We start from the raw sequence: 15038 nt of genomic DNA on the forward strand, positions 1-15038 counted from the left end.
GAGCATAGGACACACACACACACATTAAACGGCAATTTAAACAATGTTAATAACTTGTACCGGAGAGGTGGAGTCTAAAATGTAAATGGCCAGGAAAAACAGCTCTTCCTTTTTAAAGGTCTCCATCTAGATCAGTGTTTCTCAACCTTGGAAGCTTGAAGATGGGTGGACTTCAATTCCCAGAATCCCCCAGCCAGCGCTGCTGGGAGTTGAAGTCCACCCATCATTCTGGGAGTTGAAGTCCACCCATCTTCAAGCTTCCAAGGTTGAGAAACACTGATCTAGATCTTCCCTCTTTGAGCTTCCTGGAGTTGAACCTGAGCAGATCGAGAGAGATCCCTCGATCTGCCAAGGAGAACTCTCTCATCTCTCTTTCCCTCTGCTTTTCTTTTTCTTGTCTTTTGGTTGCAATGTTACCTGAAGTGGCGCGGTGGTTAGAGTGCAGCCCCGCGTGCTACTTCAGCTGACTGCTAGCTGCAGTTCGGCAGTTCAAATCTCCCCAGGCTCAAGGTTGACTCAGCCTTCCATCCTTCCGAGGTGGGTCAAATGAGGACCCAGATTGTTGGGGGCAAGAGGCTGACTCTGTAAACCGCTTAGAGAGGGCTGTAAAAGCACTATGAAGCGGTATATAAGTCTAAGTGCTATGGCTATTAGGCATTGGGCAACGCTGGGCGCAAAAGCTGCCAATTGTCCTTGGTTCCGTCTAAAATTCAGCTCCATTTTTCTTTTAGGTGATGCACGGATGGTGATGATGGTGGTGGAGGAGGAGGAAATCATTTGTCAACTGCAGTTGGAAACGGATGGGATTTTCCCTGTCCAGTCTCATAAACCAAAAAAAAAGGGGCCACTGTTTCAAGTGATATTTTCCTTTTAACGAAGAATTGCTGGCTAGCAGGGCACTTGTGATGTGAACTTGTTGGGTGACGTCTGCAAGAAAACCACCAAGCTCAGAGAGCACCAAGGACTCCTCCTCCTCTTTTTCCTCCTCCTATTTGTCTTCCTCCTCTTCCTCCTCCTCCAAGCTATCCCTGCATTGATGGTATCCCCTAGTAGTTGGATAATGAAACCAGAAAACCACAAAGCTCAGAGAGCACCAAGGACCCCACAGTCGTCGTCCTCCTCCTCTTCCTCCTCCTCCTCCTCCTCCTCTCTACTCCACAAACCCAACTGCCTTGTAGTTATTGCTGATGCTACCTGGTTGGGTAGTGCAACATTTGCAAAAATGCAACGAAGCTCAGAGAGCACCAAGGACCTCACAGTCTTGGAGCCGTGATGGCGCAGTGGTTAGAATGCTGTATTACAGGCTAACTCTGCCCACTGCCAGGAGTTCGATCCTGACCGGCTCAAGTTTGACTCAGCCTTCCATCCTTCCAAGGTTGGTAAAATGAGGACCCAGATTATTTGGGGGCAAGAGGCTGATTCTGATTAGAGAGGGCTGGAAAGCACAGTGAAGCGGTATAGAAGTCTAAGCGCTATTGCTAATTCTCCTCCTCCTCCTCCTCCTCCTCTGCTCCTCCTCCTCCCCCTCCTCCTCCTCTCTGCAAAGCCCTTTCCTGCATCTACAAGAAAACAACCAAGGACCCCCCAGTCTTCCTCCTCCTGCACCTCCTCTCCACTTTCCCTCCTCCTCCTCCTCCTCCTCTCTGCAAACCCACCCTCCCTTCTAGCCCTCAAGATGTTACCACATTGGATCATGAAATGTTTGCAAGGAAACAATCAAGCTCAGAGAGCACCAAGGACCCCTCAAACGCCCCATAAGAGGACAGAAGCCAGCATCTACCACAGCTCCACTTGTATTTAGGAAGGCCCACCGCTGACATGAATTCACCCACCCTGTTCAAAAGCCATGTCCTTTAGCTGGCTTATCGTGATCAGATGAAGCATCGGTCAACCATAAACGATGGAAGAAACACAGTTAGTTAGATCGGCAGGTCTTAAAAGGCCTGGCAAAAAGATTTCCCCTGTTTCCTGGCGACGGTGCTAAGCAAAAGAGTCCATCAAAGGCAGGCCTTCGAGTTGACTTCGGAGTCTGAGATACACGTAGAAATATCTTCTATCCGGGGCTATCACTGCAGGGGCTAAGTTAGTCACCGGTTGTTAAGTGAATTTGGCTCCCCCTCCCCCCCATTGACTTTGCTTGTCGGGAGGTCACAAAAAGGGATCATGTGACTACGGGACACTGCAACTGTCATAAGTACATGCCAGTTGCCCAGCGTCTGAATTTTGATGATGTGACCATGGGGATGCTGCGACGGTATGAAAAACGGTTGTAAGCCACTTTTTTTCAGTGCCGTGGTAACTTCGGTCAGTAAATGAGCTGTTGTAAGTCGCGGGTGACCTGTAGAAGTTTAATTTACATTTACAGAATACAGCAGAGATCTTCAAACTTGGCAGCTTTAAGACTTGTGGACTTCAACTCCCAGAATTCCCCAGTAGTATGAAGACCTCTGGAATACAGGATAACAGAATCGGAAGGGACCTTGGAGATCATCTAGTCCAACCCCCTGCTTTACAATGTACGATTTACAATAATATAGTGTTTTCCCGGCCTATAATGATACCAGAAAAGTATCACTGTACGTTCAACGCAACAAATCTCAACTAAGTTACAAAATGTTTAGAAGGAAAACAAGGAAAAATTGAAAAGTAAACAAAACCCTGCAACAGGAAAGCTAGGACATTCGAACTCAGGACGGGCTACAAACTTTTGTCTAACTTTCAAGGGACCAAAAGAATCCTTGTCCTGATCTTTTGGGTCAACCCCAACCTCTGCTACTCCTTTGACCCACTGTTGACTCACCGATAGTCCCAGTGTTGCAGAATATACAGCCTCATGCTACATAACTAAGCTCCATTTCATGCTGAATAAACTAAATTATTCATGTATCTTAAATAGAAAACTATCTTATGATAGATTTTTACCCCAAAAGTTTTTTATTAAAATAAATTCAATCAAAATCAAAAAAATCCAATTTAAATAAAAAAAAATCTGATTTTTTTGATTTTTTTTTAAAAAAATCATTGATTTTTATCCACCCTGGATGGCGGCAGGTGGTTCGGAGAACCGGTAGCAAAAATCCCTGCCCCCACCCCCACATGTCCAGCTGAGCCGCGCAATCATCAGAGGCTTTTTAAAAAACTTTTTAAAGCATTTTTTCTACAACCTCTTTGGCCGAAGAGGTTGTAGAAAAACAAATTTTACATTTCCCCACTGCATTGAACCATATTTTTCAAAGGTCTTGGAGCACCAGACAACTGCCTGAGGACTGAAAGGGAGCTGATGTGGTCCCCATCTTCCAAAAAAAAAAAAAAAAAAGGCAAGGGGAGAAACAGACCTAGGAAACTTTTTTAAAAAAAGCCTCTGATGATTGCGCGGCTCAGCGCAAACCAATCTTATTTCATTCTTCGACAAAGTGACTAAATTAGTGGATGAACGAAATGCTGTGGGCATAGTAGACTTGGATTTCAGAAAGGCATTTGACAGAGTAGACCAAGTTACTTCTTGGTAAGCTAGAAAAAAAATGGGATAGACAGCGTCACCACCAGATGGATTTGTAACTGGCTGACAACCCATATTCAAGAGTCATTCTTAATGGTACTACATCTACATCAGTGTTTCTCAACCTTGGAAGCTTGAAGATGGGTGGACTTCAACTCCCAGAATCCCCCAGCCAGCGCTGCTGGCTGGGGGATTCTGGGAGTTGAAGTCCACCCATCTTCAAGCTACCAAGGTTGAGAAACACTGATCTACATTGAGGGAAGTAAGGAGTGGGGTACCCCAAAGTTCCATTTTAGGTCCAAAACTCTTCAATATCTTCATAAATGACTTAGATGAGGGAATAGAAGAGGAACTTATCAAATTTGCAGATGCTACTCAGCTGGCAGGAATAGCCAACACCCCAGAAGACAAGCTCAGCACCCAAAAAGATCTTGACAGACTTGATTCATGGGCCCTATCCAACAAAATGAAATTTAATGTGGAGAAAAGCGAGGTTTTTACACCTAGGCAAGAAAAAGCCATGAAAGCCAGCTGGATGACTTTGGGCCATTCCCAACCCACCTCAGCAATTTTCTGCTGATGCCTGGAGAGGTTTGGAATAAAGACCAGCACCTTCTGGAAAACCAGACAGAAAATTAAATTAAATCTCAAGAAGGAGAAACGTCCCCATCTGCCACTTAAAGGCTCCATCTCTCTTGGATGCTGAATTACTTACATGGTAACAGAACAATGATATATATCTTGATTTGCCATTCACTACATTTCACTGTATGCACAGAAAAATTCCCACGTTGGAACTTGTCCGGTTAAATCAAAAGAGTCGCACATCTTACAATGTAGATTTCTTAACATTTCCAGTCCAATGAAATAACAACCAATACATGGAAAACTCCACATGCCATACCTGTTTGGAAACTGCAGCGTAAGCGCATTCCTAATCGAAAATCGTGCCTTAACGGACGTTTAAAAAAAGCAATTTTACTTTCGGTTTCTGCAGCGCGCGCCCTTTGTTCACTTTACACCTGGCGCAAGCGAGTCTCGAACCCGCGAAGTCTCTGTCTGAAAAGCGCTGGTCGGTCCGCTTCGCCCCGAACAGCCGCTAGGTGTCGCTAAAGGCAGCATCTTTTTCAACCCTTTCTGCGTCCCTTCTGCAAGGAGTGCCGGCCCTAAGGATTGACAAGCGGAGTCTCCAATAGACGGGGCCAAAAAGGCGGGATCTGGGCGGGGTTTTATGCGTTCTCAAGGGGACGAATCAGGGACGAGCTGCCGCCCCCCCGCGTTGTTGATAAGGCGGGTCTTCAAGCAGACACCAACAGAGCGGAGGGCGGGGCTTCGCAAGAGGGCGAAGTGAATGACGGGCGGCTAGGCATACCACGTACGCGAAAGGATGCTTGACACTGCTCGGAACCAATGACAGCGCGGGAACGGTTGCACCGGAGACCAATGGAGAGAAGAAGGCGGAGCCTCTCCCCAGAGGCGGCAGTTGAGGTTCGGAGGCGCGCAGGTGAGTTGTTGTTTTTTGGGGGGGGGGGCGTCTCGTCGTCTTGCGCCCCCTTGAGACCCCCCCTCCCTCTCTCTTCCCTCGGGCTGCCCCCGTTTTCCTCCCTCCGCTGCCTTCGAATCGTGCCCGGCCGGAAGCTTGCGGGGGTTGGGTGGGTGGGCGTTGCGGACTACACCTCCCATCATCCCCAGCCAGCCTCCTGTACTTGGGGGGGGTGATGGGGGGGCGGGAGCGGCGGTCCCCGACTCTCCCCGAAGGCGCCGGGCTGTCCCGGGAGGCGCCTTCCCGTCCAGCGCCTGTGGCTGGGGAGGATGGGTTGTGTAGTCCGACCCACACCCAGCCTCCCATGGGGTCCCTGGACGTCATCAGGCGGACCCTGCTGAAGGCGGGATGGGTGGGAGGGGTGGCTGATGGGAGCTGGTGGCCGACCCACAGGGGACTCAAGGCAGCGTGGGATGATGGGCTTTGTTGTACTCCCAACTGCCCAGCCAGCCAAGTCTGCATTTGCCCACCTCCCTAAACTAGCCCCCCCTCCTTATGAGTCCCCTTTCACACGTGCATACACACACACACACACATGCACACGTGTTAAAGGCAGAGCCGCTTGGATGCATCCACGTTCTTTGGGTTCACACACCAGGGCTTAACCACCTTTCTTGGTCTGTCCGGGCAATTGTGGCTCTTTTACCACCTGTGGACTTCAACTCCCAGAATTCCCGAGAACTCAGCTTGGCTGGAGGAATTCTGGGAGTTGAAGTCCACTGGTTGTAAAAGAGCCACAATTGCCCAGCCCTGATATTGGAAGCCACGTAAGCGGGTGAAGGTTTGGCCGGTGGGAAACTGATGGCGGCTGGGTGGGTGAGGGCTTCTTGGACAGCCAACGTTGGACCGATCCGGTGAAATGGACGCGGCTTTTTGCGGGTTGTGTGAATTGTCTTGCCCGATCGGTTTGCCCTGCCAACCCTAAGCAACTTGGTCCAGTAGCGGCTCTCTAGATCCTGTAGGTGGATCCCAGGAATGCTTCGCTTTTGGAATCCCACCGGGCCCTTTCTTTTGTGCCGGAGGGAACCTCTTCCAGTGCTCCCTTCGACCGATCGATCCTGCTTCTCCCTCCTTCATTTTCTCCAAATGGAGAAAAGCTCTGGTCCAGGCTGACTCCACCACCAAGGCATCCTTGAGGGGGAAACCCCGGTGGCTGCCCACCCCTGACCCCCGGCTGAAAGTTTCAGCGGATCTCCTCGTGCAGGAATCCTGTGCCTGGCCTGAAATCAATCAGAATAGAGCCAGAAGGGACCCTGGAGGTCTTCTAGTCCAACCCCCTGCTTATGCAGGAGACCCTATACCAGTGATGGTGAAGCTTTCCAGCACTGAGTCTTCTGGTACAGGGGTCTCCAACCTTGGCCACTTGAAGTCCACAAGTCTTCAAGTGGCCAAGGTTGGAGACCCCTGTTCTAGTCCAACCACCTGCTCCAGCACGAAACCCTAAAAACTTACTTAAATGCCTCCAGCGATGCAGCGCCCACAACTTCTGGAGGCAAGATGGAGACCCCATGACGTAGGTCGGAAGCTCCCCATTTGCGTGTCGGCAGAGACATCTCCTCTCTCCTGTCCCAAACTAGGTGACGAGCTTGTTTTGCGAAGCGACGGGGCGCCTTCGGTCCCGCCATGGCCAAGCGAACCGACTACGGCCTGCAAGTTGACTATGTTTTCCGCGGAGCCGAGCACGTCGTTCGGATGACGACGGAAGGGAACCTGCTAGAGGTGGAGGTGGAAGACCGGCTAACCACCGACCAGTGGCGGGGGGAATTCGACGCGGCCTGTGAGTCTTGGAGGACGGGCGAGAAGGTTGGGTGGACAATGGGGGGAGGGTGGGGAAGAGCCTCTGGGAGGAAGGCCGGTCCAAGTCTTGAGGAAGCTTTGCAGAGGTAAACCTGGTGAGTCTGCCTGCTCATCGGGCTGTAATTCCCTTTTTTTCAGGGCTGTGGTAGCTTTGAACCAGAGGTGGGTTTCAGCAGGTTCTGGCGAACCGGTAGCGGAAATTTTGAGTAGTTCGGAGAACCGGTAGTAAAAATTCTGACTGGCCCCGCCCCCATCCTCTGCCTCCCAAGTCCCAGCTGATCGGGAGGAAATGGGGATTTTGCAGTAACCTTCCCTTGCCACGCCCACCAAGCCACGCCCACAGAACCGGTAGTAAAAAATTTTGAAACCCACCACTGCTTTAAACAGTCACTAAGTGTGCTGAAAATCGAGGTCCACCTGTAATCCCTACCTCTGGGGGCTTTCTGTCCTGGGGGGGGTAGCAGGCCCATCCTGCCAGGACCCCGGAGTCGGCACAGCAGTCAGGACTGCTAACCTCCCGTTCTTGAAATCATCCGTCTCTGCAGAAACTCAGATCTCTGTCTCCCCTCATGTTTTCTCCTCTCCCGCAGTTATCGAAGATCTCACCCACAAAACGGGGAATTTCAAGCAATTTGGGATCTTCTGCAGCATGCTGGAATCCGCCCTGGCCCAGGTGAGCCACGAATCGGCTTCCGGTATGTGGGGGGGGCCCCCCCACGCATCGCTTCCATGTTCTGGGCCTCAATTCAAACTCTGCCTCGGCACAAAGATTTATCAAGGCTCAATCCTCCTGCCCACCGTTTCTTATGGATCAGTAGTCCTCGACTTACGACCACAACATTTCTGTGGCTAAGTGAGACGTTTGTGAAGTGAATTTCAGTCCATTGTACGAACTTTCTGGCTATAGCTGTTCAGTGAATCTGGCCAGAAGGTCCCCAAAAGGGGATCACGTGACCCTGGGATCCTGCAGCCGTCATAAGTATGAATCAATTGCCAAGCGTCTGATTTTTGATATAACCGTGGATGCTTGCAATGGTTGTAGGTGTGAAAGTCACTCTACTGTCACTAAATGAACTACTGTAAGTCGAGAACTACCTGTACAGATTTAGTAACCCGTGAAGGATCCTTGGTACTCTCTGAGCTTGTTTTTTTTTTGTTTTTTTTCTTTGCAGGCGTTCCATAACCCAAATTAGGTAACATCATCCATGCTACTGCTAGTACTGATGATGTTCCCTAGTTGGGTCATGAGACGTCTGCAAGAAAGCCACTGAGCTCAGAGAGCACCAAGGACTCCCCCCACCAGGTCTTCCTCCTGCTCCTCCTCCTGTCTAGCACTGATACTGTTACCTAGTTGGGTCATGGAACGTCTGCAAGAAAGCAGTCAAGCTCAGAGAACACCCAGGGCCCCATAGTTTATTTATTTATTTATTTATTGTTTATTGGTTCGATTTATATGCCGCCCTTCTCCGGAGACTCAGGGCGGCTTACAATGCGTTAAGCAACAGCCTTCATACTTTTGTATATACCTGCTTATTAGGGCTTTCGGGCCCCCCTAAGCGGTGTTCTTTTTTATACAAAGTCAGTTTATTGCCCCCACAATCCGGGTCCTCATTTTACCTCCCTCGGAAGGATGGAAGGCTGAGTCAACCTTGAGCCTGGTGAGAATTGAACTCACAGTAATTGCAAGCAGCTGGTGCTACTTAACAGCACTTTAGTCCGCTGCGCCACCAAGGCTCTTATACAACCCTGAGCTACAAAGCTTCTCCTTTATTGGTTAGTAGCGAGTCCTTGGACTCCAAAACCTGTTTGTGTGAACGATTCTGGGAACGATCTGGTGTTGTGTCTTTTTTCTTGCCCCCTTTAATAGAGCAGCGAGTCTGTGACGTTGGACCTCCTCACCTACGCAGACCTGGAGGCGCTGCGGAACAGGAAGATCGGGGTGGGACCCCGACATCCCTCGGCCTCCAAAACCTCCCCCTTGAACTCCAAGCGTTACCTCATCCTGATTTACTCCGTGGAATTTGACAGGCAGGTTTGGGGGGGCTGACCTGGAATGGGGATCAAAATCTTGAGAAATCAGTATTTCGAGGCTCTGTTGCTGTTTTAAATATTCAGGGTGGAGGGATGGAAAATATGGGGGACAGGTGAAACCACACCCCACGAGGCCAGGGTTTGGGCAACTACGGTAGTCCTCGACTTACGACCACAATTGACACCCCCCCCTCCAAACCTGTGTTGTTAAGTGAGACCTTTAAGTGAGTTTTGCTCCATTTTACGACCTTTCCTGCCACAGTTGTTAAGTTAGTCACCCAGTTGTTAAGTGAGCCTAGCTTCCCCACTGATTTTGCTTCTCAAAAGGGGATCATGAGAGCTTGGGACACAGCCACGGTCATAAGTATGAAGCAGTTGGCGAGCGTCTGAATTTTGATCCCTTGAATCCCGTGGGGGAATGCCGCAAAGGTTGTAAGTGTGAAAAACGGTCGTAAGTCACTTTCTTCAGTGCCGTTGTAACTTTGGACGGTCACTAAATGAACTGCTGTAAGTGGAGGGCTCTCTGTAAATTCCCAGAATCCCTGAGCCAGCTGACTCAGGAATTCTGGGAGCTGAAGCCCAGAGGTCTTAAAAGTGCCATTGTGGCCCATCCCACCCTTGTGGCCAGAAATTCAAGATGGCAGCTGGATTTGGGACCCCCCCTGTGGGTGCTGAGGAGACCTTGGCTCTTGACCCCGTGAGCCGTTTGGACTCCATTTTTGTCCCAGTCTTCCGTAATTCCTGACTTGCGGCCTGGTGGTCTCGATTCCCGGCAGGATCCATTACCCACTACCCCTTCCCTACGTTGGGAAGCCGGATCCGGTGGTCCTGCAGAAAGTGATCCGGGAGCTGAAGGAGGAATTGGCCGTGTTGAAGGCTAAGCCAGGCAAGGATTTCCGGGACGTCGAGATCCGTCGTCTTCGGGAGGAGTGAGTGAGAGTGAAAAGGAGGGCAGGCGGAGGGGGGCAACAGGAGGTTGATCCGGAGACGGGGCAGGGGCCTGCGAATTGTCCTCGGAAGACACGGAGGATTAGAATTGGAGGCCTGGGGGGCTAACAGCCAGGAGAGCAATGCAATTAAATCTTAGGTAGTCCTCTGTTTATGACCCCATATTTCCGTTGCTAAGCGAGACAGCTATTCAGTGTGCTTTGCCCCATTGCACGACGTTGCTTCCACCGTTGTTAAGTGAATTACTGCCATTGTTACATCAGTCGTTAAGGGAACCCTGGGCTTTGAGTTTGACTTCCTGCCTTAGACCCTTTCAAGCCCTCCATTTCTCGCCCCCCCCCCCCCCCGCAGGCTGCAGCGCGCCTTGGAGGAGAAGCAGCTGATGGAGTCGGTGCTGCTGAGCTCGCAGGAGGAGCTGCGTGTGGCCCCCAAGGGCAGCGGCGTGAAAGAGGTCAGGATCCTGAAGAAGGTGGTGCAGACCCTGGAAGAGCAGCTGGCCAAGGAACGGGCTAAGCACCAGCGCCTGGCCGCCAGGCGCCTGCAGGAGAGCCGGCAGCTGGCCGACGAGGTAGGCAGAAGTTCACCTGGTCTGGAAGCCCCTCGCAAGGGCCATCATCCTTCCGCTGGAAGGGCAGGTAGTCCTCAGCTTATGGCGTTTGGAGTTACGAGAGACCCCTTGAAAAAAGGCTATTTATGACCCGGTTTACAAGGTCTGAAGTTTGGATTTTCATGCCCACTGCATCAGGTTGCGGAAAGGACGTGGGGTCTAGTGGTTAAGGCACTGGGCTGAAAATTAGGAGACCGGGAGTTCTAGTCCCACTTCATGAAAGCCCACTGGGTGACTTTGGGCCAGTCTCTCTCTCTCTCTCTCTCTCTCTCTCTCTCTCTCTCCCCCAGCCCAACCTACCTCACGGGGTATTATGCTGAAAGGAGGAGGAGGAAGACTGTGTCAGATTTATATTGGCCGACATGAATTATTTGTTAAAAAAAAATAAGATTATAATACTAAGTAAACTCTATTCCAGCCTCATCAACAAGCAGGGCTGTGAGCTTGCAGAGAGCGCCTGATGCCAGGCCGGCAGCAAACGTAGGAGAGGCTGCAAATATTTGAAGAAAATGTATATTGTTAGCAGCTCCTGGCTTTTATTAAACTGTAGAATTGGTTATTGTTTGTGAGAGGCCCTTGGTCCTCTCTGAGCTTGGTGGCTTTCCTGCAGACGTTTTATGACCCAACTAAGTAACTTCATCAGTGATCTTCCTTCCTCCTTTCCTTTTTCTCCCCCTCTCCTCCCTCCCCTTCCTTTCCTCTTTCCCTTCCTTTTCTCTTTTCCTTCCTCTCTTCTCCCCTCCCTTCTCCTCCCCTTTCGGTTCCTTTCCTCCCTCCCTCTCTCCCCCCCCCTTGGTCCTCTCTGAGCTTGGTGGTTTTCTTGCAGACGTTTCACGACCCACCTACGTAACATCATCAGTTCTAACGATGGCTGTAGGATCAGAACTAGCGTTATCTAGTTTGGGTCACTAAACAGCTGCAAGAATGTAACCCTCAAGCTCCAAAAGCACCAAGGACCCCCCCTCATTTTCAACCCTGAGCTTACAGATACTTTCCTTTGTTGTCTTCCACACAACACCCCCTTTGAACTCCCTTTCCAATCCCGACAGCTTGCAGAAGTGAAAGCTGCCGAGCGAAGCCTCCGGATCCGTGTGAAGAACCTAACCAACGAGCTGGCTTTATACAAAAAGGGAAGGCAAGTAGTCCTCACTTAACGACGGTTTGAAGTTACAACAGACTCTGAAAGCCACTTACGACTCTTCCTCAAAGCTCCCTCCAGTGGCCAAGCATCTGACTTTGGATCCCATGATCCTGGGGATATAAAGGTTGTTAAGTGCGAAAAAGGATCCTAACTTCCTAAGTCCCTTTTTTCCAGTGCTGTTGTAACGTTGAACGGTCACCAAATGAACTGCCGTAAGTCGAGGACTACCTGCATTCTGTCTCAAACCCTTCTTGCCATTTCTCTCCTCCCAGCCTGAACCGAGCTGGCGTCACAAAACGAGACGGCCATCGCTCCGCCTCGGGCGAACGGTCTAATTCCCAGGAGCGCAACGGTGTGGCCTGGGGAACCAGCCGGCCGCGATCCACCTCCAGGGACGGGCGCAGCGGGAGCCAGGGCCGCAGCTCCCGCCAGTCTCCTTCTCCGACAGGTGGGGGGTGGAAGGTTACATCATCAGTGCTAGAAGGGAGGGGGGTTGTGAAGAAGAGGAGGAGGTCTGTATGGTTCTTGGTAGACTCTGAGAGGACAAGAAGAATGGGGGGAGGAGAAGGAGGACTCTGGGGACCTTGGTGCTCTCTTGAGTTTGGTGGCTTCCTTGCAGACGTTTCATGACCCAACTAGGTAACAGCATCAGTGCTGGAAGGGAGAGGGGTTTGCTCTCGGTTTTAATCCATCTTTTGACCACCTCTCTGCTAGGAAGTAGCCAATTTGTGACAACCTGTTTTCCAATAAGCGCTTAAGTCTTGTGGGAAAAGGCCAGCTTATTTTTTTCTTTTTTTAGCTCAAACTATTAAAAAAAAAAAATAGGAATTCCCTCCTGTAGCCAAAACAGATTCCTTACAAGTCCATTACTCTCCCTCTTTTCCGACCGCAGCTCTCCGGGCTCCTCGCTTTGATCCCACAGCTTTTGTGAAGGCCAAGGAACGGAAACAAAAGGAGATCGATCAGAAAAAGTGAGTGGAGGTTCCTGCAGATAGGGCTTGCTTTCTCCAAACCAGTAAGCAGATGACTGGTCCACACCTGGCCTGAATGACCACTAAACCGCTGGGCAAAGGGCCACGTTGGCAAATTAAAAATAACGGCAAGGCTCAAATGAATGGCTGGCGCACGAATCAGCTGTTAGGTGGCTGGATGGTGCATAGCATAATTTGGGGCAGTGGCGACATTTGGCCATGGTTTTTTTTTTTTTTTAATAAGTTTAATATTTAATTTACTGTTGCTTTATTTATCAAATTTCTAAACCTCCCATCTCACCCACGTGATTCTGGGAGGTTTAGTGACAGCACGATCATACGGAAACATGTCGGTTAAAAACAAGGTTAAAATTGACCAGCGAAAAGCGAAAAAAAGTTTTAAGATATCGTGCCGATCTGCTCTATGCCTTGTCTTGATATCAGAACCGAAAAGGTGATCATTCCTTTCCAGCAAACGGAGTCTCCATCGGGCCATGGGAGACACCCCGCCCAGCGGCTGGTACCACCACACCCAGCTCAGGGGCTCCTCGGCCCTCCCCGGCGGAAGCAGCCTTGGGAAGCCGCGCGGCCGCAGCTCTTCAGGTAGGTGCTTCAAGGCAGGGGTCTCCAACCTTGGCCCCTGCAAAAAAAAAAAGGGGGGGTTATAATTCCTCGACGTACGACCACAATCGAACCTTGTTGATTCATGAGTGCAGAATCACCCCTCGAGGGGGGGGGGTTGGTGGGACCCTGCCCCAAACTCCACTGTCCTTTTTTCCCCCCCAGTGGAAAGCTTCCGCAGCAAACGCACCTCGGCCAGCTCTGGAAGTGAGATGGAGGATTATTCAGAACCCGTTGCACCAAGGTAAGGGACAGGGGGGAGATGGGGTTCCTTTTAATGTGGGGGGGTCAGCTAAGATGATTCTGGCAATTCATCTGCTAAATTTCCAACTGTAATTTTTCGCTCCCCGATTCTTGTGTATATAATAGCAGCGTCCCTCAACTTTGGTGAATTTAAGTTTCCTGGACCAACTCCCAGAATTCCCCAGCCATCCAAGGGGAAAGGTCCTCTGGGAGTTGAAGTCCCCACATCTTAAAATTCATCAGCAGGCTGGCTGGGGGAATTCTGGGAGATGAAGTCCACCCAAACTAGCCAAGTTTCAGAAACACGACTCTAGGGTGCCCACTGAACGTGGCTCTTTTAAGCCACGTAACACAAAACGTTTCCCGTAATTAAGATACGACACGTCTACAATTTCACCGTTGGTGTTACCCCATCTAACGGATTTGTGTCCTCGTTCGTTTAGAGGCAGGAAACGATTACCCAGGAACAGGAAACCTTTCAGCTCTTCGTCTTGGAACGGCCCCACGGCGGTGAGTGGTCAACAGGTTCCTCTTTCCAAAGTTGGCCTTGAGTTCAAGGAGAGCCCTCCAAGAGTCTGGGACAGACCATGTGACACCCCCCCCCTCATTCTTGTTCTCCGGTCAGGGTCCCCGTGCGGACAACGCTCACAAGAAACGTTTCTCAAGCACCCCAAATACAGGCAAAGCCAGAGGGAAAGGTAAAGCAGCTGGCGTCTCAGAGGAGATCTTGGAAAACTCAGGTGGGTAGGCATCTCTGGGTTCAAGCTACTATTTTATTTTCATTTATTTATATCTCCCCTTTATTTTTACAAATAACTCAAGGTGGCAAACATATTTAACACACCTTCCTCCTCCTCCTCCTCCTCTCATCCTCACACCACCTTGTGAGGTCGCTTGGGGCTAGGACCGTGATGGCGAACCTATGGCATGTGTGCCACAGGTGGCACATGGAGCCATATGTGTGGGCAAGCAAGTGTTACCCTAGCTCAAGTCCAGCGCATATGTGCACACCGGCCAGCTGATTTTCGGGCCTACTGGAAGTTGGGAAACGGGCTGTTTCCGGCCTCCAGAGGGTCTCTGGGGGGGTGGGGAAGGCTGTTTTTGCCCTCCCCAGGCTCCTAGAAAGCCTCTGGAGCCTACTGGGCCCACCATGCCATCACGTGCCAAAAGCGGGGGTCGTGTGTGGGGGAGGGGGTGTCACACATACCCATTTTTTATTCTTAGTGGGCGTTGTGGGCAGTTTGGGATGATCCCTTCGGCCGCCCCACCTGACCATGTCGTCTGTCTTACCCAACAGAAAACCTCTACGACGAGCCCTCGGCGGATCTCTCGGAGATCGACGCCCGTCTGCAGGCGCTGCAGGAGTACATGAATAAGCTGGAGACCCAGACGTAGCCCGAGTGATGGATCCCAGCCTCTGCGATTCCTTCGCCTAGCTAGATCCGGTCCAAACGTAGAAGATTGTCTTTTCTCTCCACTCTCGCTACCTTGGTTGCCCGTCTTCCTTCTACGGCTACGTCCTCGAGGGGGAGGGCAGGTGGGTGGGGAGGTGGACGGCTGCCTTGAAAAAGGTTTGAAAGCCTTCCGAAGAACGATTTCATTAAAGGTTTCTAAGAACGACCTTCCCGAGAAGTTTT

General features: G+C 50.7%; 1 protein-coding gene across 1 annotated transcript; it reads left to right on the forward strand.

Annotated features, from left to right (window-relative positions):
* The first annotated feature begins 4753 nt into the window (after positions 1-4753).
* CCDC61 (coiled-coil domain containing 61) lies at positions 4754-15022 on the forward strand. Its single transcript, XM_060693783.2, has 14 exons — positions 4754-5003; positions 6620-6819; positions 7430-7512; positions 8707-8867; positions 9647-9799; positions 10170-10386; positions 11475-11560; positions 11839-12014; positions 12459-12537; positions 13010-13140; positions 13324-13402; positions 13845-13911; positions 14027-14141; positions 14699-15022. Exons 2-14 carry the CDS (start codon positions 6666-6668, stop codon positions 14794-14796), a joined length of 1599 nt encoding a protein of 532 aa, XP_060549766.2. The 5' UTR covers positions 4754-5003; positions 6620-6665; the 3' UTR covers positions 14797-15022.
* The last annotated feature ends 16 nt before the right edge of the window (positions 15023-15038 follow it).

The sequence above is a fragment of the Pantherophis guttatus genome, chromosome 10 (genome assembly GCF_059756535.1).
Source record: "Pantherophis guttatus breed Tessera chromosome 10, ASM5975653v1, whole genome shotgun sequence".
Taxonomy (NCBI): Eukaryota; Metazoa; Chordata; class Lepidosauria; order Squamata; family Colubridae; genus Pantherophis; species Pantherophis guttatus.